The 26,435-nt window shown below is 44.5% G+C and overlaps 1 protein-coding gene across 7 annotated transcripts in view; it reads left to right on the top strand.

The window, feature by feature from the left end:
* The window catches only part of CEMIP (cell migration inducing hyaluronidase 1), a 169,699-nt gene that overhangs the window by 118,923 nt on the left and 24,341 nt on the right, over nt 1-26,435 (top strand). For all 7 annotated transcript variants that reach the window (XR_013833212.1, XM_079954188.1, XM_079954187.1 and 4 more), the window contains exons 12-15: nt 15,351-15,526; nt 16,730-16,939; nt 22,426-22,631; nt 25,493-25,562. Coding sequence is in view for 6 of the 7 variants with exons in the window: in XM_079954188.1 (XP_079810314.1) it covers nt 15,351-15,526; nt 16,730-16,939; nt 22,426-22,631; nt 25,493-25,562 (662 nt within the window). In the remaining variant the exon portion in view is untranslated. The remainder of the gene's footprint in view (nt 1-15,350; nt 15,527-16,729; nt 16,940-22,425; nt 22,632-25,492; nt 25,563-26,435) is intronic.

The raw sequence follows: 26,435 nt of genomic DNA, 5'->3' as shown, positions 1-26,435 counted from the left end.
GTTGACCCACACTTTTCAGTATCTCTTCCCATTACTTTCCTAATTGCAAAATGTCTGGTGATGGGGCAGGGGTGTGTGCAGATGAGTTTGTTGTGCAAGAACAACACAATTGCACAAATGGCAGCAGTCTAGAAGCACCCTGTCTCTTTTGCTTGCATTATTTTTAAACCTCGTGCCTAAAAATCAGTGAACTGTTCAAATTCCTTGTAAGTTTGTGTCTTTCCAGTAGGGAAAAGAGACTGAGATGTTGGGCTTTAAAATAAGATTGGTAGCAGATAAACAAAGTAGACAAGGAGGAAAAGAGGAGATAGATGGGCGCAGCCAAGAGACAGCCAGTGGTACAGAGAAAAAGCTTGGATTGAATGCAACAGTGAAGGAGTCAGTGCAATGATGATGATGATGATAGAGGTGTTATTCAGAGAAGTTGAACCCTAATGAAAGGAAGGAGATGGGGGGGGGATAAAACTGGCCTACCTTATGGGATTGTTGTAAGGATCACTGATAAAATGAACAATCAGCACTATGTAAATATAAGCAGTGGTCTTGTTGTTGTCAGGAATTTGATCAACACCGTGCTATACAAAACACAGCCCCAAATACAGGTCACTGCTTGACAACCACATGCCCCCATTATATTCATTGTAACCTGCTCAGTAAGACTTGTAGTTGGCCCTTTGTGAAATGGGCCGAAAGGAGTTTGGTGCTTTGTTCCAAGGGAAATATTATTCTGGTTTCAAATGCATCATAGGCTCATGACTAAAGATGGCAAGCTCTCTGTGAGAAAAATGTATCAGCAGCGTTGATGGTGTTTTCCCCCCTTTCCCCAGAAACACTTGGATGATTGGAAAAACCACATGAAATGTGTGTGACACAGGTTACATCATGAGAACAATCTTGGGCGATAGTCAATGAAAACAAAGCTGGAACAGGGTGTATTACTTGGGTTCCACTAGCATCTGAAAACCATGCTAGTGGGGAGTTGCAGAAGGAAAGTGGCAGGGGAAGGGTTAAGCGCCTCCCCCCTCCATTTGCAGTTTCTCTGCTAGAAATGGCATCCTCCCAGCACTGCTTTGCAGTGGAGAAGTGTTGGCTGGCTTCTGAGAATCCAAGTTGGTTGCACAGTGCTGGCCTCAGTTGCATAATGAGGTGGCATCGATGGAAAATTCCTCCTGTCTCTAGTTCACTGTCCTGTGCAATAGAAACAGGAGAACTGTTGAATATCTTTTCCTGGACTTCTCATAGAAAATGTTGATAAACATTAGTCAGGGAGAGTTAGGGATAAAGGATGTATTCAACAAAGTTTTATACAAAATAGACCCATAGAAATCAATGGACCTAACTTAGTCATGTTAATGACTTTACTCTAAGACTTAGTTTTATGTCTTCCACTGAATCCTGTTGCACTTCAACAGGTTTGGAGTCAATCATTCTGTAAGGATTTTTAACAATATTATTAAACAGATGCTAGCTCAGCTACAGATAGGCATTGCTTCTGAGTTTTTGAAGCAGACAGAATTGCAACTAGTAAAGTTTCTTTTCTTCTCATTGCTACAGCCCTGTATTGGGAAAAGCGGTATCAGTTGAATTTATTTCTGCCATGCCACTATAAAAACGCAAAGGGGGAAATGGTGGTAACTGTTAAGTTTGCTCCATGAATAACATCCGCCTAATACAACCGCCTAATGGTTAAACTAGAGATTTGTGGTTTTATAACGCCTTTTGTGACTGAGTCAAGTGCTAATTATAACCAGTGTCCTCATCGTTTAGCGATATTTTCATACACTCTGCATTAGGATATTTGGCCAAATGAGTTGAGCTGTTTTTAACAGTTCCCGCTAATAAATTATGCTGGCTTGACAAACAGAACTTCAGAGAAACAGATGGAGTGGGGCGTTCAGCTGTGTGCCATAAGAATTTCACACTCACACACATGAACACCTACCTTGAATGAGTGAAGATAAAATAATTCGAGTGGTGTAAGTGAAGACAGCTATGAAGGCGTTGTACCCAGAAGACGACTGATAAATTGATGTCAGGACAGGAGTTGCCTAACTCGAGCAGCTACTGCAAATTTCCCCCTTATGCTTTCATCATATGCAGTCATAGATGCCAACTCCCTGGGGCCCTGAGCACCCACAAAATTCCCCATGAAGGGGCCAGGCACCCACAAACTTCAATGGCAGGGCCATGCATGGCACCCATCGCCCCAGGCACCCATGGTCATAGAGCCAAGCAGGCACTCCAGTACGCTGTTGATGTTGCTGATGTTATTTTAACTTCAGAGGAACAGAAAAAGTGAGGTGAGCTTCCGTGTGAAGTTGTTGAAACATGGATGTCTAAGTTATTGGAATCCCACCATTTTTAATCAACATTATGTGAACTTTAGGCACAGGTTATTTAGTCTAGAGGAGACACTGCACAAGTTCAGTAGAGATTGCCAGTGGGGGAAGAGTCAATTTCTCACAAATTATCAGTAAAGATTTGCTGCACTGATCTCCAGTGATGGATGCATGTGAGAAGTTATTTGGTTTAAATCAGGGTCTATTGGATGGGGACAAATTGGTTTTTAAGAAATGATAGAAAATTATTGCAAGCAATTAAAAAAAATAATCCAAGTGTCCTTTTTGAAAGAAAGAAAGAAAGAAAGAAAGAAAGAAAGAAAGAAAGAAAGAAAGAAAAGGATTTAGATTTTTAAAACTTCTCCATGGACTTAATTTGTCCCACACTGTCATTGTTCATGGTGCTTTGTGGAGCAAAATATGCAAAAGGGACAGGTACATTTATATCACATATTGCTCCTTCACAGATATTACAAATGGGGTTCCATGGGAAATCTCACTGTTAAACCGCTCTGGAAATTGTAGTTCTGTGAGGGGAATAAGTGCCTCCTAACAACTCACAGCGGGACACGGGTGGCGATGTGGGTTAAACCACAGAGAATAGGACTTGCGAAACAGAAAATCAGCGTTTTGAATCCCCGCAACGGGGAGAGCTCCCGTTGCTCGGTCCCTGCTGCTGCCAACCTAGCAGTTTGAAAACACATCAAAGTGCAAGTAGATAAATAGGTACCGCTCCGGCGGGAAGGTAAACGGCATTTCCGTGCACCTGGTTAGCCAGAAGCAGCTTAGTCATGCTGGCCACATGACCCGGAAGCTGCACGCCGGCTCCCTCAGCCAGTAAAGCGAGATGAGCACCGCAACCCCAGAGTTGGCTACGACTGGACCTAATGGTCAGGGGTCCCTTTACCTTTTAACAACTCACAGCACCCTTAACAAACTGCAGTTCCCAGAATTCTTTGGGGGGAGAGCCTTGGCTTGAAGCCACTGTTCTTTCCTCACCTCACCCTATAATAAGCCGCTTCTACATACTTTGCACAGCCTGATTTCCATGCAGAATTCTGCCTTCAGTTCATGGGAATCGGGTGAAAAGGTTCGGCCAAGTCCCTCCCAGTTGAACGATGTTTCTCAGCTTTCCTATCACTAATTCTGCATTGTTTTTCTATGGTTTGTGTCCTCTCCGCCCCCAGGGAATGGATTCAAATTCTTTGATGCTTTGCATCTGGATTTCAAAGAACTCTGGAGATGCCCAGAGTGAAAGGCAGCAAAATGGAAGGCAGGAAGAGTGGGACAGGGTAGAAGATCAAACAACAATAATTCCCAGCCTTATCTGCAGCTACGTAACCACATGAGAAGTGTCCAACCCTTGATAAGTTTCACAAATGGGCAGAAATGATGCAACACCCTTCTAATGTACCCGATAATAAGTAACATGAATGAACTGGTGGGTGTCATTGTTCAGACCAGAACACCCTTATAATAGATGGCTGGTTACAGTTCATCTGTGAATGTATCTTGACTGTGTGAAAATCCGATTATCAGTAGACCTCCTAGGCGGCTCAATCTGTGGGAATCCAAAAGTGTGGGAAAAGTACATTAGAACTGGACATTTCTCAAATCAGATGCAGGGCTTGTTTCTCACGAGTTTGCCCATCTATACCCTTTTTATTTGTTTAGAAGGAAATGAGGCCATTTTGTCCTTAATGGCTGACTGCATCTCGGACGGCAACATGTATTATAATCCATAGTTATTGACTACTCTGCCGATAGAGACTCAGCTGGCAAATTCTGTTTTAATTTATAAATGCCTGTTGAAAACACTTTTATTCCCTCAGGCCTAGGCAGGATATTGAGATACAGTGGTACCTCGTGTTACGTACTTAATCCGTTCCGGAGGTCCGTTCGTAACAGGAAGCGGCTCATAACATGAGGCGCACTTTCTCTCATGGCGCCTCCCGCTGCTGCCGCGCCACCGGTGCACGACTTCCGCCCGAATCCCGGGGCAAAGGTCGCAACAAGGGGCATCTACTTCCGGGTTAGTGGAGCACATAGCCTGCAGCATTCGTAAGGGGGGGGCGGTACGTAACACGAGGTACCACTGTAGTTGGAAAAATTCTGATTTTCTCTCTTTTACATGGTTTTTATTGTATGGTTTTTATATGTTGTAGTTGCAAACCACTCTGATTTTTTTAAAAAAATGAATAAAGGTAAAGGTAAAGGTACCCCTGCCCGTACGGGCCAGTCTTGACAGACTCTGGGGTTGTGCGCCCATCTCACTTAAGAGGCCAGGGGCCAGCGCTGTCCGGAGACACTTCCGGGTCACGTGGCCAGAGTGATATCGCTGCTCTGGCCAGAGCCAGAGCCAGAGCCGCACACGGAAACGCCGTTTACCTTCCCGCTGGTAAGCGGTCCCTATTTATCTACTTGCACCCTGAGGTGCTTTCGAACTGCTAGGTTGGCAGGCGCTGGGACCGAGCAGCGGGAGCGCACCCCGCCGCAGGGATTCGAACCGCCGACCTTTCGATCGGCAAGTCCTAGGCGCTGAGGCTTTAACCCACAGCGCCACCTGCGTCCCTTCAAAAAAAATAAAAAATGAATAGCTCTATATAAATAGTTTTTAATAAATAAATAGGCATATCAAATATGATAAAGCAGGCAATGAGTAATGGTTATTATGGCAAGGGATTGGAGAACTTTCTCCAAACTTGTCGGGTGGTAACAAAATATCTGAACATATAGGGCAAAAAAGGTGGTGATCCCTAATAATAACAATAAAAACATTTCTCACAACAACCCTGCAAGGTAGGGATGGGGAACCTGTGACTCTCCAGATGGGCTTAAGCTCCCAACAGCTGCAGCAAACATGTTCAGTGGTCAGGGATGATGGAAATTGTCATCCAATGATATCTGGAGGGCCATAGGTTCCCCGTCCCTGAGGTAAGTGGAATGCATACAGTGGTACCTCAGGTTACATACACTTCAGGTTACATACGCTTCAGGTTACAGACTCCGCTAACCCAGAAATATTACCTCGGGTTAAGAATTTTGCTTCAGGATGAGAACAAAAATCATATTCCGGCGGCATGAGGCCCCATTAGCTAAAGTGGTGCTTCAGGTTAAGAACTGTTTCAGGTAAAGAACAGGCCTCCAGAACAAATTAAGTTCTTAACCCGAGGTACCACTGTACTGCAGATGGTGAGAGAGAGGGGGAGAGAGTTGCCTAAGGCCATCTACTGAGTCAATGAGAGAGGAGCTATTTAAACCAGAGACTTCCTGATAGAGGTGTGTGATTTTATCGTTTTCTGTTTCTCATTTTTTCAATCTTAAATTGAAAAAAGGTCCTCATGCAAATTCATCAGCATTTTACTGCGAATTTTAGTGTGCAGTTTCACCTACTATGCACATCTTTGCAAATGAAATATTATCCCTAATAATATTTGCATACTATTTTCAAAAATATTTGCACTCATATGCAAACCTTAGCTTAGTTATATGCATTATTTGTAGAAATTTACTCAGCTGGAGATCTGCATTGCAAAAGTCAGAGAAGTGTGAGTTTTGCAGGCTGACTTTGCATCTTGTTTTAGAAAGTGGGATTTGGGAAAGCTCTGCTTTCAGTGTGAACTGAATCAAATTTCTCCCTTATTGCTACTTCCTGGTTTCTATAACCAAGTCTCTTTCTATCATCTGTGCTACACCAGTTACCATCTGTTTTCCTATTGCTTTTGTTCCTTCTTTCTCTCTTTGCGAGTAGGTTTGCCAAAGTGCTAACTGGAGCACAGGAAATATAGTCTACTAGGTTGCCACTTCTGATGGCTGTACATGCAATTATTTTGTTGTTGGTACACTGCATGTACACGCAATGAAATGTGTGCACATGTGATTATCTACATCATCACACCTGCGTGTGCAGATAGTTATCCCATGCGGCAATGTACATATGGATTTAATGGATTTCCTAGATGTAATTATATAAAACTGCATTCCGCTGAGTCAGATCATTGCTCCAGCCAGCGCATGGACTGACTGCTACTTTCTACAAATGGACGCAGATTGTTCTTTCTAGCACAGTATATATCTTGACTGCATTCCAAGGCCTGCAGCTCAGCGTTAAGTCATTTGCTTTGCACGTAAAAAACCCCCCAAAATTAAATTCTCCAAGAGGAAGGTCATCATAATAATATTTGATAGCACAGCTTTCAGAAAAAACAACAACAACCCTGTGTCGAAATCTTTGCAAAGCTGTTCCCTGTCAAACCAACACACTAAATCCACTAAATTAACTCGGTAATAAGGTAGCTTCATGTGTCTTGGGCTGCATTCGTAGTCATGTTTCCCTGACTGTTAATATTTGAGCTTTTGCACAACATAAAAGCTACTTCCAGAAATACGGCAGAAGATAGCTCAAGTTGATTGCTCATTTCCACATTATTTGCTTTCAGGGAAAAAAAATATGTTTGCAAATCACATGGAAATAAGCACTAAACCTGTGCTATATTTGGCTATATTTTTGGCAGGGAAGCTAAAATATAGTGAGGAAATGAACAGTTATGGAAACATCAGGAAACAGAATTGACTGCCATGGGAACTGCCACCTTAGGACCTTTATTGCCAGACAACCTGGGGCTTAAATCCAGGAGAAACTTTCTGCATGCATTACATGTGCTCTGCTTGCAACCCACACACTCCTCCCCTCCCCTAATTTATACAGCAGGCCATGTGTGGAAGAGTGTGCAAAACTAAACAGTGTGGCTGGTGTCACAATAACTGTTTGTCTGCATCCACCAAGCGAAAGGCTTGACGGAACACTCGCCTTAAGCGTCACTCTAACCGCAGATCTCATTTACAGTTCTTTGGGGTGAGATGTTCTTGCCTCCGATATGAAGAGCTTTCTTTCACATCTGTCTCTCTGATGTGCCCCATGGGGCTGGTTGCGCACCAAGCGCCTAATGTAAATTGGCAGCCGGCCCCGCATTCTTGTTGCCCCAAACAGAGCAAAAACAAGAGTTCTTGCCACAACAGGTCTCTTGTGCGTTGAAAACAAACACAAAACCCTATGATGCCTCTCTCGGTGTCTATGGATATCACATTAAAGAAAATAAAACCTCCCCTTCCAAAAAAAGAAAGCTAAAAGTGATAAAACTTTAAAAAGGTATACAGTACAAAACAATAGCAGCATAAGAAAGTAAACGTATAGTTCAGCTGGTTAGAGCATGGTGATGATAACAACAAGGTTAGAGGTTTGATTCCCATATAGGATGGTTGCCTATTCCTGCGTTGCAGAGCGTTAAACTATGAAGCTCTGGGTCCCTTCCAACTCTACAATTCTAGGATTTTATATCCCAGCGGTGGAACAGGATGATGAAGATGATAGCTGTTATTTGTGGTTCGAGGACCTGAACCCCGCGCAGTGGAATGAAACACAAGGACACGTGATATAAAGTTAATGGGCAAGAAAAGGCCACAACTTTATTGATTACAGCAAGTGAAAAGGTATTGGCTTAGGCATTGGATTACGTCAGCTGACTCCACCCACTCGGAGAGGGGTGAGTCTAAAAAACAAAGGAGGTTTATTCACCAGTAGGTGGAGCCTGTTGATGCTAATCCAACTATAAGCTCTCCCCTGATGTCACCGAGCGTGTGACTCGCGACGGGACGACAAAAAGTGAGGGCTGGAGGCTGGCGCCACAGCAATTTAGGCTGCTGTACACGCCCCCTTGAAGGCACCTGGTTGGGTGCCTGGTCGAGGGCGTGGGCGCCAGCCAGGTGAGTGGGAGGCAGGGGGCAAACGCCCCCTGCTTGAGGCAGAGTCCGGCTCCCGGCCACAACCACTCCCCTCTCTTGCAGGGAGGAGAGTCTTTTTTGAACTTTTAGAAGACATCTGAAGGCAGCCCTGTTTAGGGAAGCTTTTAATGTTTAATAGGTTATTGTATTTTAATATTCTGTTGGAAGCCGCCCAGAGTGGCTGGGGAAACCCAGCCAGATGGGCGGGGTATAAATAAATTATTATTATTATTATTATTATTATTATTATTATTATTATTATTTCCAACCCTTCCTCCATAAGGAAGCAGGGTGGCAAACAAAGCAGAAATGTTCTAAAAACAATTATAAAATAAAATCTAAAAGCAGTTTTAGTCAAAAACATTCTTCCATCCAATGAACTTGAGCTTTCCAAGATCGCACTCTGCTGTTTTCTAAAAGCCAGAAATGAGCTACATAAAGAAATCTCATCAGGGACACTGTATTGCAACCACCCATAAAGCCCCTGATCTATGCCACAGATGTATTTTACTCCTCATAGCAAAGCAACATGGATCAGACCCTTTAATAGGCATGGTGTGGAGTTTCTATGAGGAGAGGTTCCAAGGTAATTTAGGTCCCCTGTAATAAGGGGACTATGCGTACCTAGTAATCCATATTACAGCACCCACTCCAGATTCCTCTCATTGTACAAAAATAAGAAGAGCGCTGCTGGATCAAACCAAAGGACCATCTCACTGAGCATCCTGTTCTCACAGTGGTCAGGTGCCTATGGTAGAGTTGCCATATTTCAAATGGCGAAAATCCGGGCAGAAAAGTTGTGGAGCCTTTTTGGCAACATCGCAAAAAAAAAGGCCATTTTTGAACTATTTTTAAGGGAAATCGGCAAAAGCAGCACTGCCGACATGGGCTGCCATACGTCTGGGAAGCCCACAAGCGAGGTCTGAGTGCGAAAACAAACTGATATTCAGTGGCAACCTGCCTGTGACAACAGAGGTAGTACAAACAGCCGTCATTTCTAGCAATGAATGATAGCGTTGCCCTCTGTGAATTTGACTAATCCTCTTTTAAAACTGGCCGAGTCAAGGGGACATCCTGACAATGTGGGGGAGCAAATTTGCTCAGCTGTGAGTAATGCAAACGCTGTAAATTTGACAGAATGCCGAGATTTTGCAAGAACCAGTTCCTGAGTAAGAATTTCATTTGATTCTGCGTCGTTTATTCTGGTGGGAAAATCCTGGGGTTTTCGTGGCGAATATTGAGTAAGGGCAAAAGAGGAGGAGGAAGGGGGATGTATAGGATTGAAGCAGGAGGCAATAGGTGTTTTAGGAGCAGGGAAATGAAGAAAGCTGAATGCAAGACCCAGAAGAGGAAGGAGAAGGAAACACAAGTCATTTTTGGGTTCTGTCTGGACAGTCCTATTGAATATCCCAGCCTGGTTCTTGGCTATTATTTTGTGTGTGTGTCACACAAATTTCTAGTTTCTCTAGGCTCTAGAGCAACTGCCTAGAGCAATTAGATATACAGTGGTACCTCGGGTTACAGACGCTTCAGGTTACAGACTCCGCTAACCCAGAAATAGTGCCTCGGGTTAAGAACTTTGCTTCAGGATGAGAACAGAAATCGTGCAGCGGCAGCAGGAGGCCGCATTAGCTAAAGTGGTGCTTCAGGTTAAGAACAGTTTCAGGTTAAGAACAGACCTCCAGAACGAATTAAGTACTTAACCACAGTATTTTAATTTAGGTAATCTATGTAATAGGTTTATGTTAGAAAATGAATATGGATTTTGAATTTGATGTTTGTAATTTTTTTTGGGTTTTGAAAAAAAACCCCAAAACAAATTTCTAGTTTCTCTGCTGGTGGTATAAATTGTCAAATTAACCTCCTGCAGAAATAGACATGCTTGGTGTGTTTGTTTTACCATCAAGCATTCCAGGAACCCAATTTATAGCTATTGTCTGGGGTGAATGTGGTATCAATACTACGTAAGGAGAGGCCAGCACAACATGCAAACAAACACTCAGCGTGTTAGTTATATATAGAACTCTCTTAGCGCATATTCAACATTCTTGTTGGCATTTAGCATTCTTAGCATGTCTCTGCAGGTGTTAAATAAAACCCAAGCCCATGCAAGCCTGAGATCTTATTATTCTAAACCCCAGGCATGTGTACCTTTCATAAAAAGAGTTTTGTAGCATCACCAAGACATTTATTTTGGGAGGCTTGCCCCATGCCTAGGGATAACTGAATCTTACCAATTCTGGTTTCACTCCGTTCCTCACTTTTCCAATCTCCACAGTTTTCAGTGCTCCATATTTCCATATTATTTTGAAACCTGCATTTCAGCACAAATTTCTCCCAATCCACCATGTTTGTATGCAATTTTGCCTAATACAGTGGTACTTCGGGTTACATACGCTTCAGGTTACAGATGCTTCAGGTTACAGACTCCCAGAAATAGTGCTTCAGGTTAAGATCTTTGCTTCAGGATAAGAACAGAAATCAGGCTCCGGCAGCATGGTGGCAGCAGGAGGCCCCATTAGCTAAAGTGGTGCTTCAGATTAAGAACAGTTTCAGGTTAAGAACGGACCTCCAGAACAAATTAAGTACTTTACCCGAGGTACCATTGTATGAACATTTTTTGCAAAGCAGTTCCCCCTAATATAATGTGTTTTTGTATGTTTTGCGATAATATATGCATTTCTATGCACAATTTAACCTAGTGTATCCATTTCTGCACACGTTACCTGGCTTCAGAACTGCACTGGAAATTTTAGAGGAGTGTGAATTTTGATGGATGGATGTGTTTCACTTTGCATATTGCTTTTTGGAAAAGTGTGAATTAAGGTAGAATTGCCTTCAAAGATGAACAGACCCGAATTTCTCCCCCATCTGCAACCACAATGCTTCAATGCATCTGCACCACTCCAAAGCACTTAAAATGCAAAACAGTTGCAAAGAATCCCAGGGCGCATAAACATGGAAAACATTCTAAATCTGAAGGCCTGCCATATAAAAATCATCTGTCCAGCACGACAAGATCAAGAATAAGTCAGAGCTTGTGGGAGATTTAAAAAATGTTAGGGGAGGGGGGGAGACCATTTGAACTGAATAATGCAACTTCTGCAATGGGTTACGTTAAGTGATTGTTTGTCCACTGCTTGAACCTTACCCAGGAATGTCTTCTGGTTTTTATGCCAGTTCTATTTGCAGATTCCAGAGGGTGAAAAATAGCTAAATCTGTTCGCTGCTGCGATTAAAACACATAGCAAACTGACAGCAGAAAACGTATTTCTGTATAATCGCCCTGAGCAAATAGCCAATTATTTGAAGCACGTATGTCCCTCCAGTTAATTTTGTAGGCTTTTTGTCTGTGGACCGTATGCACATAATAAAACTTGAGCTGGCTGGAGGAAATGGTATGTTTTAAAGAATGTGGGTTTTTTTGAAAGGGGAGAGAGAAGAGGCTTTGCAGATATTGGGGATCGAGGGAGGCCATCTTCTAGGTGCCGCAGCAGAAAATGGATGGACAGCAGCAACAGCTACAGAGGAGAAAAGCTCACTTTTATTTACTATCTGCACCACTGGACACAGATGAATTCTTTTGCCCTCCTTATCAAAGTTCCGTATGAAGTTTTGCAGGGATCTCGCCTTTCTGGCTCCAGAAGGTCTCCATCTGATAACACCTTGTGCTCAGATCTGCTTCAGCAAACAATGGCCGCAGCAGGATCAAATGATACCACCTTCTCCGTTCATTGAAAACTGCATCGCAAAGCGGGTGGGATAGCTCCCTCTGCCCTCCTTGTGTGACACGAAGGCATGTTGTAGCCAAGATGTGGAGCCGCCATCTGTTCTGCTATGATGGCAATTTGCAGCGAGTGTCTTTGTGCACATGGAGAGAGTCTTCTGGGCAGCTGCTTTGTTCCATCCTACTGTGCCTTGAGAATTCGGAACCACAGTGGGCCTGCACAGGTTAAATGCCAGGCTTGAGTCTCGAGTTGGAGCCACCTGGGAGATGGAATAGGTTTTGTCCTCACGGTAGTGTCCTTCAAGTGCAGCCATCGTTAGGTTTCCTCTATAAGTGAATATTGTCTTCTGTGGCAGGAGTGAAGAACCTTTTTGGCCCCGGGAGTGTGGTGGGCAAACTTGGCAGGTGGGTGGGGCCACCTACATGTCAATCATCTGGTGGTATCAGCTGACTGATAGCTGGGAAGTCCTGTCCGCCTTTCAAAGTTGACCTGTGAGGTGGTGAGGGGGGGTTGTGGGGTCTGCATCACCAGCGTGTTCCTCACAAGAAATGCCCTAGCAAAGCAAAATCAGGCCAGATAAGCGGACAGTTCAGTCCTGCTCTCTGCAGGGGCAGGAAGATGTCTACTTTTCCAGCTCCTTCCCTGAAGGGAACTGTTTGGCAATGGTGTCAACTGATGACAGATGGTCATGGTTTGGGGGAATTGGCTGGTACGCAAAAATTGGCTCACTGGCCAGAGTTTCCCCACTGTCATGGGCCAGGATTCACTTTCGCCTGCTGAACAGCAGCCTGAAGAGGGAGTGATTCCACCTGCAGCTAATCAACCTTCAAGGACACAAGAAGAGAAGGCACTGATGAGAACCAGCTGGCTTCAGCCTTCTTAAACAGAGCTCTCAGCAGCAGTCAGATGCTGCAAACAACTCTTGTAGTTCTTGGACCTACCTTGCTGCTTCCTATCTGGACCCTTGAGTCTCTGATCATCTGGACTCCCTGACTTCTGGACTGTGAGACTTTGTGTGTGGGTTCTGCTCCCAGGCAAGAGTTCCTCAGAGACCCCTAGCCCCTGCCTGCTTGGCGACGGAACTCAGACGGGGCTACAACACCCATCCTTGTTCTGTGATGGAGGACTAAAAACACCGAGCCCATGAACATGGTTGCAGTTAGGGCAAAACCATGTGCTGAAGCTCATCACCTCTCACTGATGGCAATTCTGCAGTGGGTTGCCACTGAATGGTGAAAAGGTAAAGATAAAGGACTCCTGGGCAGTTCAGTCCAGTCGAATTTGACTATGAGGTGCAGAGCTCATCTCCACTTTCAGGCCAAGGGAGCCAGCATTTGTCCACCGACAGCATTTCTTTTCATCTGTCCAGCATGACTAAACAGCTTCTGGTGCAACGGAACACCGTAACTGAAGCCGGAGCGCATGAAAACGCCGCTTACCTTCCCACCACAGTGGTACCTATTTATCTGCTATGCTTTCGAACTGCTAGGTTGGCAGGAGCTGGGACAAAGCAACGGGAGCCCACCCCCGTCGCACGGATTCGAACTGTCGGCCTTATGATCGGCAAGCCCAAGAGGCTCACTGGTTTAGACCACAGCGCCACCCACTTCCCTGCCACTGAATGGCAGGCCCAGAGAATTGCATAGCAGCTTCCAGGCACATTGAAACACTCATTCCTCCTCGTAAAAATGATGGGCATTCTGCCTGTTTTCTTGTTTTAAAGGAGATAACCCATCTCCTATATCTTCTTTGCAAGGAACAATTCTGACTTGGCTATTTCTGAGCTTTTGGCATTTGTTTCCAGTTATAAATGTTGAGTGTGCACGCCTCTCCCGAAAGAAAATATCTGCAAGTGTAAAACATATATGCTCTTTGAGCGCAGCATTTATTTAATGAGTGTATTGCTTGTTTTTCTTGGACCAGTGCAGAATGTGGGCAGTAAGATAATCTCTTCCTGCTTCCTTCCTCCCCCAACCCCCCATTGCAAAACAGCTGAATCAGGGAAGACATGGTGTGTCTGTGTGTAAAAGACACAGTGGCATATGGAGGAGGAATAAGTTTAAAAAGTCTTCTCTGGTTTGTAGAAGGTGAGGGGAAGCAGCAGGAAAGAATCATTCATGTATGTGTGTGTTTGTGTTTGTGTATGAACTGCAATATGTAAGCTGCAATCCTGTGTGTGCACACTTGTAAATTAATTCACTTACTTTGCAGTGAACATTCATAGTGGTAATGATGATGATGATTTCTGCATATGCTGCCCATCTGACTGGGTTACTCCACCCATTCTGGGCAATTTGCAACATGGGGTGAGCTCCCGTTTCTCGGTCCCTGCTCCTGCCAACCTAGCAGTTCGAAAGCACGTCAAAGTGGAGTAGATAAATAGGTACCGCTCTGGCGGGAAGGTAAACGGTGTTTCCGTGCGCTGCTCTGGTTCGCCAGAAGTGGCTTAGTCATGCTGGCCACATGACCCGGAAGCTGTACGCCGGCTCCCTTGGCCAATAAAGCGAGATGAGCGCCGCAACCCCAGAGTCAGCCACAACTGGACCTAATGGTCAGGGGTCCCTTTACCTTTACCTTTATAAAACAATAACAGCCCAGCGGTAGGACACATGCTCTGTATGCAGAAAACTTCCATCACTGGCATCTCCTGGTAGGGCTGGAAGAGACATCTTCCAGATAACCCCGAAGAGCTGCTGCTGTTCAGTGTAGACTAGTGGGTAGTCGCTGTGGTGTCCCCCATCTGTTCCTGGACTACAACTCCCATCCTCTCTGCACTTTGGCTATGCTTCTCTGGGGCTGATAGGTGTTCAGGAACACCTTGAGGGCCACAGGTTGGCTCACCCCTGATGCAGAGGATGCTCAACGAGAGAGACAGTGGTCTGACTCTGTACAAAGCAGCCTCCTATCATCAGCTGGACCGATTTTTGAAATGACATAAGGTTCCTAGCAGTACACTTAAGCTGTAAAAAACCCTGAAGTTCTGTGGCATAGGTAGGCAAACTAAGGCCCGGGAGCCGGATCTGGCCCAATCGCCTTCTAAATCCAGCCCATGGATGGATCAGCATGTTTTTACATGAGTAGAATGCGTGCTTTTATTTAAAATGCATCTCTGGGTTATTTGTGGGGCAGAGGAATTCGTCCATCCCCTCCCCCCTCAAAATATAGTTCAGCACCCCACAAGGTCTGAAGGACAGTGGACTGGACCCCTGCTGAAAAAGTTTGCTGGCCCCTGTTCTGTGGCATCACATTGGAATAGTTGGAACAGTCAAACTTGGAAGTATGGAATCAAGATGCCAACAAATCAAAGGGCTATTGATCTGGCGGGTTCCTATTTTGCTGATAATTTCATTGCTTTGTTATGTTTGTTGACTGCTTTGTGGTCGTATGGCAATTAAACGTATATAAATCCTGTGGAATAATAAGAATTGAAATTCAAATTGAAATAAATAGAAGTTAGAGAATGGATTTGTTAATGGCGAATTTTCGTTTCCTGCCCCTTTAGGGAAAGCAAACTACCTTCACACGGGAGAGGTGATCGATGGAGTGGACATGAGAGCAGAAGTAGGTTTGCTAAGTCGCAACATTCTCGTGATGGGAGAGATGGCCAAGGAATGCTACAATTACAACAGTGAACTGTGTTCCTTCTTTGATTTTGACACCTTTGGAGGCCATATCAAGGTATTGCTTGGTGTCCATGTATTGCTGGTTTTTCCCACCCCTGTGCTGGGAGAATCTGACATGACATTGAGCACTTGTATCTAACATATCCAGTCTCAGACTTCATGTCGGTGGCAGAAATTTTATGGAGCGTGGGCACAATCGTGCCAATAGATCTATGTGCATTTAAAGTGCAATACTTTTCAAGATGACAATTTATTTATGCAGCTCCTATTCTCATCTGCCCTTTTGTACCAAACATCAGTCTCCTAAACTGTGTACAAAACGATAGTAAACAATTCTAAAAAGCAAAAAAATATAAAGTTTGGGGGGAAAGCTCAGTGGTAGAGAGTCTGCTTTGCATGCAGAAGGTTGTAGGTTAAATTCCTGGTCTGAAATTCCCAAGGGCTCCTGCCTTTCAATGTAGACAGTACATCAGCTAGATGGACCCAGTACTGAGCTAGTGTTAGAATTCCTGCTCCGTGATTGCAGTCATGGGATTTTTGTCTATCACATGATGGTGTATGTTTTGACTCCACAAAGTGGGAAGTGATGGAGACAGGATGTTTGTGTCGCTGTGTTCCGTGAAGTGGGACTATTGTCCTTTGTTCATTCTCTTTGCTGTCTGATGCTAGAGAGAGAGGGAGCCACGTTGCAGTGCCCCGTGTGTGTTTATATGTAAATAAAGTAGATTAGCCAAAATGCTGAGGTCTGTCACGCGAACTGCAAAGACTCTGCAGATCCCTAAGTGTGTGGATGTCTGTTGGCATCGGTCGCTGTGATGTTCGGACAGAAGAAAGCTTTTGAAGCTCCCAAACGATCGACCAGGAGGGAGGGAACATGCCAGTCAGGCATGTGTCTCTGCCAGGGTCCAACTTGAGTGTAGGCTGGCAGCTAGATGGTCTGATTCAGTATAAGGCAGTTTCCTATGTCCTTATTGGATTGCATCCATTATTCTACTCAAGATCCATTAGTTTCAATGGGTCTCCTAACAACTGTCAGTAGCTTTAAGAACTACACTTCCCAGAATTCTTGGGAGGAAGCGACGAGTGCTTGAAGTGGTTTGATACCACTTTAAATGTATAGTGCAGATGTGGCTTTAAAAGTGCTGGATCACACTTGTTTGACAAATGAAAACAACAACCCTGAAAGCGTCTTGCACAAGTTTCAAGCCCGCCGGTTGATGATGATGATGATGATGATGTGTGTGTGTGTGTTCTCTAGCTTGGCCTTGGATTTAAGTCTGTCCACATGGAAGGGATTGAACTGAAGCACATGGGCCAGCAGTCACTGGGACACTACCCAATCCACTTCCACATGTCCGGAGATGTGGATGAGAAGGGTGGCTACAACCCTCCTACCTACGTGAAATACATCTCCATCCACCATGCCTTTTCTCGCTGTGTCACTGTCCATGGCTCCAATGGTCTGCTGGTAAGAAACTTGAGATTCGTTCACCACCCCTTCCAGCACAATTCATAGTGTTGGTGCTGCTGGTCTTCAGGTCTACCTAGGTGCAAAATAACTTCAATAACTTGGGGCCAAAGTACCAGAAGGGCTGATTCCTAATGCATCAAAACAATCACTGAGATGCTCTGATGGGGCACTTCAGGTGGTGCGATCTATCCCTGAGGTATGGCTGGCCTTCACTAGGGGCTAAGCCCAGGGGTAGGCAAACTGACGCCCGGGGGCCAGATCTGGCCCAATCGGCTTCTCAATCTGGCCCGCGGACAGTCCAGGAATCAGCATGTTTTTACATGAGTAGAATGTATCCTTTTATTTAAAATGCATCTCTGGGTTACTTGTGGGGCATAGGAATTCGTTCATCCCCCCCCTCCCAAAAAAAAATATAGTCCAGCCCACCACATGGTCTGAGGGATGGTGGTCCGGCCCATGGCTGAAAAAGGTTGCTGATCCCTGAGCTAAGCTTTCCTTTTGGCAGGCCTTGCCCTGCAAAACTCCCTACCAGTTTTTTCAGACATCTTTTGAAAGCCGTATTTTTTAGGCTGGCCTTTGCAACTGAATTTGCAAAGGGAGTGACTGCCAAGAACATATAACACCGGTCTTGAAAGACCTACATTGGCTCCTAGTACATTTCCGAGCACAATTCAAAGTGTTGGTGCTGATCTTTAAAGCCCTAAGCTGCCTCGGCCCAGTATCCCTGAAGGAGCGTCCCCACCCCCATCATTCAGCCAGGACACTGAGGTCCAGCTCCGAGGGCCTTCTGGTGGTTCCCTCCCTGCGAGAAGCAAAGCTACAGGGAACCAGGCAGAGGGCCTTCTTGGTAGTGGCACCCGCCCTGTGGAACGCCCTCCCAACAGATGTCAAGGAAATAAACAACTATCTGACTTTCAGAAGACATCTGAAGGCAGCCCAGTTTAGGGAAGTTTATGTTTGGTGGTTTATCGTGTTTTAATATTCTGTTGGGAGCCGCCCAGAGTGGCTGGGGAAACCCAGCCAGGTGGGCGGGGTATAAATAATAAATTATTATTATTAAGTTATTATTTGTAAGGCATTGATCCTGTAGTGTGGCAGCAGCCGTGCTTTGGAACACCCTGCCTCTTGAAATTAGGCAGGAAATCCTTGCCCTCTTGGTTCCTTGTAGCCCCATTGCCCTCTGAAGTTTGGGGTGGTGGCAGCCCAGGAGATGGCATTGCCCTGGAGAGTAGCAGTCCCTGAACTGTGGAATTCCTCCCTCAAAGAGGTGTTTCTGGAACTTTCCTCATAGTTTTCATAACATGTGGGAGACACTCCTCTTTACCATATTCTCTTTGCCCTGGTTTTTGTTTAGAACTCATCCTGTTCTCTTGATTGAAATCTGTTTTAATCGTTTTTAATATTTGATTCTTTTAATTGTTGTGATCAACCCTCAGACCTGTAGGGTAAGAAATAAAAATAGCAATAATACTTTAGACGCAGCTGGGAACTTTCTTGTTTTCGCAAGCCTACCCAGACATGTAAAGTGGGCAGCTATAATTGTTTTAAAAGTTTTATTGATTTTTATCTGTGTTTTTTAATGGTGATGGCTTGATTCATATTCAGGTTTTTTTAAAACAACAACAACAACAACAACCCCTGGCTACAAGGATTTTAGCTTTGTTTCCTTCTACATTTTTATTATTTATTTCATAAAAATTAAATATCGCGTGCCTGTGAAAAACACACACCACAAAGCAGTTTACAAAGGGAATGAAACAATGAAATTATCAGTTTAAAAAAAATTAAAATCAACAATACGCTAAAATCAAACATAAATATTCTACATTTCTGGATAGGCTTGCTTAAACTATGGAGGCAAAGGATAGCAATGATGGGACAGGCTTCTCCTCTATGGATTTGTTTAATCCTCTTTTAAAGCCATCCACGTTGGTGCCTACTGCTGCCTCTTGTGGCAAGGAGTTCCAAAGTTTAACTGTGTGCTGAATTCAGAAGTCTTTCCCTTTGTCTTTCCTGAAACTTCCAACCTTGCATGTCTACAGATTCTAGTGTTACGAGAAAGGGTTCTTCTTAGATTAGCATTTATTAATTTACCATAGATCAGAGTCTATGTTCCTGTTCCTGTTACTACAACTGCTTTCCGATTTGTAGCCACATGTGGAGAGTAGCATGTCAGATGAGCAAGGAACCTAATGGACGTATTAACTGCAAAGCAAGGATGGCCAGAGGCCTGTTAAGTGGTAGAAAGCATCCTGGTTATGGTACCGTAAATACTTCTTCTGCAGTAGCCGCACAGCTGCTGATTAACATGGGCCAATCCAAACCCTCATCAGAGATTCTAATTTTAAGCCCTGATCCTGCACAGATCGATTTTTTTTTCAGGGTGCTGCTGCCACCGCCAACTCAAATATTCAGAGTGTGACATTGCAGTGGCTCAAATGGGTGGGTCGGTTTTAGAGGATTTGGAAGCGTCCAGCTTCTCATTTTTGCCCTTTTCCAAGGAGCAAAATTATATTTAGTTCAAAGAAATTCTGGTAAGGAGCCATGTTCCTTCCTCGGCACTTCCACAGCCAAAAAGCAAGCAATGGGGAAGGAAACATGGTCAAGTTGATAGGAATGAAGAAAGCAGCTACCTCAAGGGATTTTCTGGTCGCTGCTCTTATTTTACATCCATTTTGAGATGTGATTGGATGTGCACAGCCTGTTCTTTTTGCATTTCGTTGCCATTTGACCTTCTTGCATACCATTTTCTCTCTCTTCTTACACCTGTGTGTATCTAACTGCCGGCAGAGGGTAACACTACATTTGTGGGAGTAAGCCCCATTGGACTCGGTAGGGATTACTCCTGAGTAAAACAGTACTTTCCTGTGGATCTTGTGCAAATGCATATAGAATCACCGCTCGTACTTGGGGAACCAGTTCCACCAAAATAGCAGGGCTGTTCTCCAAGTAAAACAGTTTAGGGATTTGGATGAGAAAGCGCGGACAAAATTATTGCAGCAGAAACAATATAATAAATATATAGTCAGCATTTCAGCCATAAGATGCATTGAAAAGATGTGGATCTCTGCTCACCCCTTAGTTTGTCTGTGACTATCTGGATTGCAGAGACTGTAAGGGGCTGGCTAATCTTGTATTTAAATGATCTTACATAATTGCATCCTCTGCTAGTGGAGCAAATCTAGATAGGCTTGGGCTCATGCCACCTTTTGCATGTAAAAACGTCTGAAATATTACTCTCGCCAGCAGCAGTGCATTAAAAGCCCACCACATCCTGCTTTCCTCATTACTTTGCAAATGTGTGTGTTACAATCTGCTGAGCCACAACATTAAATTCTGGCCTGATTTATACCAAGGCTTGTTGTGGAGGGGGATGGATGAATGCAGGGAGTATGTCATGCCAGAAACTATTGGCATACTCTATAGATTCATGGTGGATAATACTCTGAGGAATACGCATGAGGGCCTGCTAGCTGCGGCAATGCTTGCATCTGGTGTCATTAATTCAGTTTGAGATTGACGATGCTCCTTTGCTGGAAAGGACAAATGCCATATGAAGTCTGCCCCTGAATTTAGGAGTCCAGCATTTATAAACCCTCTGATTTAAAGCCATGCCATCTTATATGTGCATGCACAGAAAGTGATTTAAATATATATATATTCCCAGCAAATCTAGGGGCATCCTGATTGAAATTTACTCGGAGTTGAGAGTGGATTTCATGCTCTTTATTCAGCTCATAGTGGTGAGGAGGAACGGAAGTTCCCCCAGAATGTCTGCCTTATATACATTACTTACACAATGGGCCCCACGAGATTGGCTAATTCCGGGATTCTCCTGTAGGCCAATCAGGTTGTGGATTCCCATCCACCTGGAGCTGGATTGGGTGGCTCCTGTGGACCAATTAGACTGCTGCATTCTGAATCCTATTGTTCTAGGACCAATCAGACTGTTGCCTTTTGGATCCTATTCAACTCAGTACATAACACTGATGCTCTTCTCAGATATGGTTTTCACATGTTGCAATGTGGATTCCTGATTACAGTGGCAATGAAGTCAATGAAGGGCTCTTAGTACATGCACAGGGACACACTTGGCACCAGCCAACAACATGCAGATGCAAGAAAACCCTTGTGCGTGTCAACCCCTTCGAAATAAGCGTGATGCACTCCTACAATGGAACGGTACACTGATCTGAATCATCATCAGCTGATCTGAATCATGCCGCCTTCATCTCTGATGGAAATAAGACATAATGACTTGCCTCTGTTTTTTAGCTTTAAACTGGTTTAAGAAGAAATGTGTCCAAACCATAATGTAGACGAGCTATAGATGGTACCTCATTTCCTTTTTCAGGGTTCCTTTTATCTCAGGGACGTCCATTGCATGCAGAAGGGCCTCAGGCTCCATCCCTGGGACACTGAGTTAAAAAGGATCAGCTTGCAGGTGATAAGGAGACATTGCCCAAGCCGCTGGAAGCCAGAGTAGATGCTCAAAGGCTGGATCTACAAAGGTTGCATCCACAACATGGTTCCCCCCCCAAAGAATCCTGGGATGTGTAGTTTGTTAAGGTGTTGAGAATTGTGGCTCAGGCAAGCTACAGTTCCCAGGATTCTTGGGGAGAGAAGCCAGGACTGTTAAAAGTGTTGTTAATGCATAGTTTGGATGTGACCCAGTATAAGGCAACTTCCCGCGATCCTGTCCCATTAGATCAGGGGTCAGCAACCTCTTTCAGCTGTGGGCCGGTCCACCATCCCTCAGATCATGTGGTGGGTCAGACTATTTTTTTTTTTTTTTGGTGGGGCAGGAAATGAATGAACTCCTATGCCCCATAAATAACCCAGAGATGCATTTTAAATAAAAGGACACATTCTACTCATAATAATATTAATAAGAATTTATTATTTATACCCCATCCATTTGGCTGGGTTTCCCCAGCCACTCTGGGCGGCTTCCAACAGAATATTAAAATACAATAACCCTCATTTACCCATGTAAAAACATGGTGATTCCCAGACCATCCGTGGGCCAGATTGAAGAAGAGGAAGAAGAGTTTGGATTTGATATCCCACTTTATCACTACCCAAAGGAATCTCAAAGCGGCTAACATTCTCCTTTCCCTTCCTCCCCCACAACAAACACTCTGTGAGGTGAGTGGGGCTGAGAAATTTCAGAGAAGTGTGACTGGCCCAAGGTCACCCAGCAGCTGCATGTGGAGAAGCGGGGAAGCGAACCCAGTTCACCAGATTACGAGTCTACCGCTCTTAACCACTACACCACACTGGCTCTGTTGAGAAGGTGATTGGGCTGCATCCTGCCCATGGGCCCCTGCATTAGATACTCTCTGCATTGTTTCACAGGTTGTTTTTAAGTTGAACATCATTAATGGCATGAGCCTCACAATTACATCTAGGCAAGGTGCTGTTCTGAGCAACTAGGAAGACCAGCCTCGTATCCATGCCCTCTCCCTTTTTTATATCCACAGGTCAAGGATGTTGTTGGGTATGACACGCTTGGACACTGCTTTTTTACCGAAGATGGCCCTGAGGTACGCAATACTTTTGATCACTGCCTTGGACTCTTGGTGAAACCCAGCACGTTGTTGCCCTCTGACCGAGACACAAGGATGTGCAAGACGATCACAGAAGGAGCTTACCCAGGATACATCCCCAAACCTAGACAAGACTGCAAGTGAGTTAAAAAACAAACTTCTAATTTCCTTTGGCTTATAGAACTGATTTGCCTGGTGTATCTTAGTGTACCATTACATCCCATTGGGAAGCTTCTTATTCCTATTATTGTTGCCTAGTCATTTAGTCGTGTCCAACTCTTCATGACCCCATGGACCAGAGCACGCCAGGCACTCCTGTCTTCCACTGCCTCCCGCAGTTTGGTCAAACTCATGTTCGTAGCTTCAAGAACACTGCCCAGCCATCTCATCCTCTGTCATCCCCTTCTCTTTGTGCCCTCAATCTTTCCCAACATCAGGGTCTTTTCCAGGGAGTCTTCTCTTCTCATGAGGTGGCCAAAGTATTGGAGCCTCAGCTTCAGGATCTGTCCTGCCTAAACCTTGCTTGAAAAGAGAAATCACCTAAATTTCCACTGTGCATCTCTCTCCCCCCCCCCCTAGAAAATCACAGCCAAAATGAAGCATTTTTAGTCCTTCAAGTCTCAGTGGGGAGAGACTTGGGTACACACTCAAGCGAGAGGAATATTGCATTAGTTTTCCTGGTTATAATGCTGGCACTTCTCCTGTTTTCTAATGTTCCTTTCACACAGCAATACCTGTTGTGTTAGGGAACTGTGGCTTTTTGACCGATATACAAGCATGTTGTGCTAAATTTCATTCACAACTGTGACACAACAACAAACGACATTAGACGTCGCTGCTCCCCCACTCTTTCCACAAATGTGTGCTTCTGCTCTTCTAAGAAAATGACAGGAAAGAAATGTATGCTGGGATAGCTCCCCGACTTTTATCACTTTACTTCCATGGATTTTTTTCTGGAAGCAATTAAACATGGAAAAGAGTGCGAATCTTCCACCATATTCCGCTAGATCCCTGGAAGTGGTTTTTACATTGTATGAAAGCTTGAATATAATAGGAAAATAGACACGAGGGAAACGGAATATACTGTTGTATACAATACAGCTGTAATTAATCTCTCATATTCAAATCAAAGATTAGTACTTAAAGGTAGGGTGCTGTCTGTTATTATTTAGTGCATGGCAACCCAGGTATACCAGTGTTTCAATGTTGGGGATGTCCACAGTGTATGTCACAGTAAACAGTGGCAAGAAAAAAGTCTTGCATACCTGGGATTCCATTCCATTAGTACATTAGGCTACATTAGTCAAGAAACAGCATTTTGAATGCATTATAAACATGTAACACCAGATGGCCCCAGAGAGCAAGAAAAAAAAAATCTAAGCAATTTTCCATAGCGGTTTTTCTCCTTTTGTTATAACAATTTAATTTCTGACTTATTTATAGTGTTTTATTTCTGTGTGTAGATCCACCGCTGGGCTGCAACATAAAATGTTTTGTGATCTACACTGGCAGCCACAAAGACTAACAAACTATTGGGACAGTTTTGCAAGTAACGTTAAGCCTAAGTATGGCTTAGTTTAATTGTGCAAGCATCCAGATATTTGCAGGAAAAATCTCTGCCACTCTGCAGGAAAAATCCTCCTCCAGTCCTGCTGCTGTGAGCTAAGCCGTGTGTTAATATGGCTGGTTTTGTGGTTTGTCATGCTCTAGACAAACCATGAGTCAAGAGCAAACCTTAGTTACAGCTTGTAACTTATCTGGATCAAGATAAGCCATGAGCCCAGATTTGAATAGAACACCAAGCCAAATCATGGAGGAGCAAAGCAGGTGTGTGTGTTTTTTCCTTGCAAGTACCCGTGCTCACACATTCACTTCTAGCTGTGCTTTGGCTTAGTGTTACGTGCAAACTATATCTCAATTTCATGGCAGGAATGTGTATGAGATTTGAGCAAAACGATATATTCTTTTCAAAAAGGGAGTTTGGCTGGAAACAGACACATTTTATAGCATTATGTTTTAATAGCCATGTGAATCCTGGGAAATAGGCAATATGCAAGATAATTTCAGAGCCAGCCAGGACTTGGCCAAGCAAGTGACCATGAAAGTCAAGATGTTTGCTAAACAAGTACCTTTAAATCCTTCAGGGATTTCAGGTACCATGAAAGCACGAAAATTCAATCAGATTCTTACTTAAAGCAACCCCTAGCAAACTCGGGGCTTCCTAGAGGTTTTCCTTTGCTTCCTTTTTTGCTGACTCATATGTGGAAACATTCGTCACGGCATAAAACATAATTGATATAGGATAGTTTCATAGCCATAGAAATTCGTTCTGGGATTCCTAAAGGCTTTCAAGGCAGGGCTGTGTCGCAAGTGTGACAGCTGTAAGCATGTTGTAACAGAGACACAGGAAGGTGCCTTGTGCTGAGTCAGAACATGGGTCCATCTGCCTCAGTGCTGTCTGCACTGACTGGCAGCAGCTCTCCTGGAGATGCCAGGGATTGAATCCCAGACCTTCTGCAGGCAAAGCAGGTGTCCTGCCATTTTACTAAGGCTCTTTTCCATGGTGGTGGTAAGAGAGAAAGAGAGATCAAAGTTACTCTGTTCTGTAAAGGAAAACTTCTCTGCTCAGTTATATAACCTGCTCAGTTATATAACCTGATTAAATATACAGTTGTACCTTGGATCCCGAACGCCTTGGTATTTGGACGTTTTGGCTCCTGAATGCCGCAAACTTGGAAGTGACTGTTCTGCTTTGAGAATGTTCTTTGGAACCCGAATGTTGGACGGGGCTTCCTGGGCTTCCGATTGGCTGCAGGAGCTTCTTGCAGCCAATTGGAAGCCGCGCCTTGGTTTCCGAATGTTTTGGAAGTCAAACAGACTTCCAGAACGGATTCCGTTTGACTTCCAAGGCACGACTGTAATGCCCTTCCCTCTGCACACTCCATTTGGGAATTGTGTTTTTTTGTTTGTTTACGCTTGTCTTTTCCCGTCTAACCAACAGTGCAGTCTCTACCTTCTGGCTGGCCAACCCACACAACAACCTTATAAACTGTGCAGCTGCAGGATCCGAAGTGAGTGCAAAGGGAAACAATTGCCTAGTGGTGCAGCAATAAAACTGCTAGCGCATTTGCACAGCTGAGCAGGGTCTGGTATGGTTTCAAATTGGATGGGAGACCACATTTTGAGATTCCTGCATTACAGGGGGTTGGGCGGCTAGATGACCCCCGGGGTCCCTTCCAACTTTACAGTTCTATGATTCCAGCTGGAATAACCTTGGGATTCTAATCCTCCACCCCACTACAACCTTTCAGGTTCCTGATGAAACAAAAGCTGTTTGTGTCTGTTCTGAAAACCAGGCACAATGCCTTAATACAGTTTGGGGTGGAAACAAAATCCTGACTCATTTCTGAGCCCAGCTTCGGCTGGGGAGGGCGGGATATAAATAAAATTTATTATTATTATTATTCCACCTGCCTTGTGCAAGATCTCAGAGCACAGTTGGCAGCATTCAATGACCCGTTCCATTAGTGCGAGGACTTTTGGCTGTGTAATGGAACTCCCCACCCACCTCTCATTGGTGATACATCCGGGCTGTCCTCGTTTTTACTTTTTGAAATAATGGCAACCCTACCTCTCCCATCGGGGACGCAGATGGCACTGTGGGTTAAACCACAGAGCCTAGGACTTGTCAATCAGAAGGTTGGCGGTTTGAACCCCCGCGACGGGGTGAGCTCCCGTTGCTTGGTCCCTGCTCCTGCCAACCTAGCAGTTCGAAAGCACATCAAAGTGCAAGTAGATAAGTAGGTACCACTCTGGCGGGAAGGTAAACGGCATTTCCGTGTGCTGCTCTGGTTCGCCAGAAGCGGCTTAGTCATGCTGGCCACATGACCCGGAAGCTGTATGCCGGCTCCCTCGGCCAATAAAGCGAAATGAGCACCGCAACC

The sequence above is a fragment of the Podarcis cretensis genome, assembly GCF_951804945.1.
Source record: "Podarcis cretensis genome assembly, chromosome: 14".
NCBI classification, from domain to species: Eukaryota; Metazoa; Chordata; class Lepidosauria; order Squamata; family Lacertidae; genus Podarcis; species Podarcis cretensis.
This window is presented reverse-complemented; position numbering and strand designations above follow the sequence as displayed.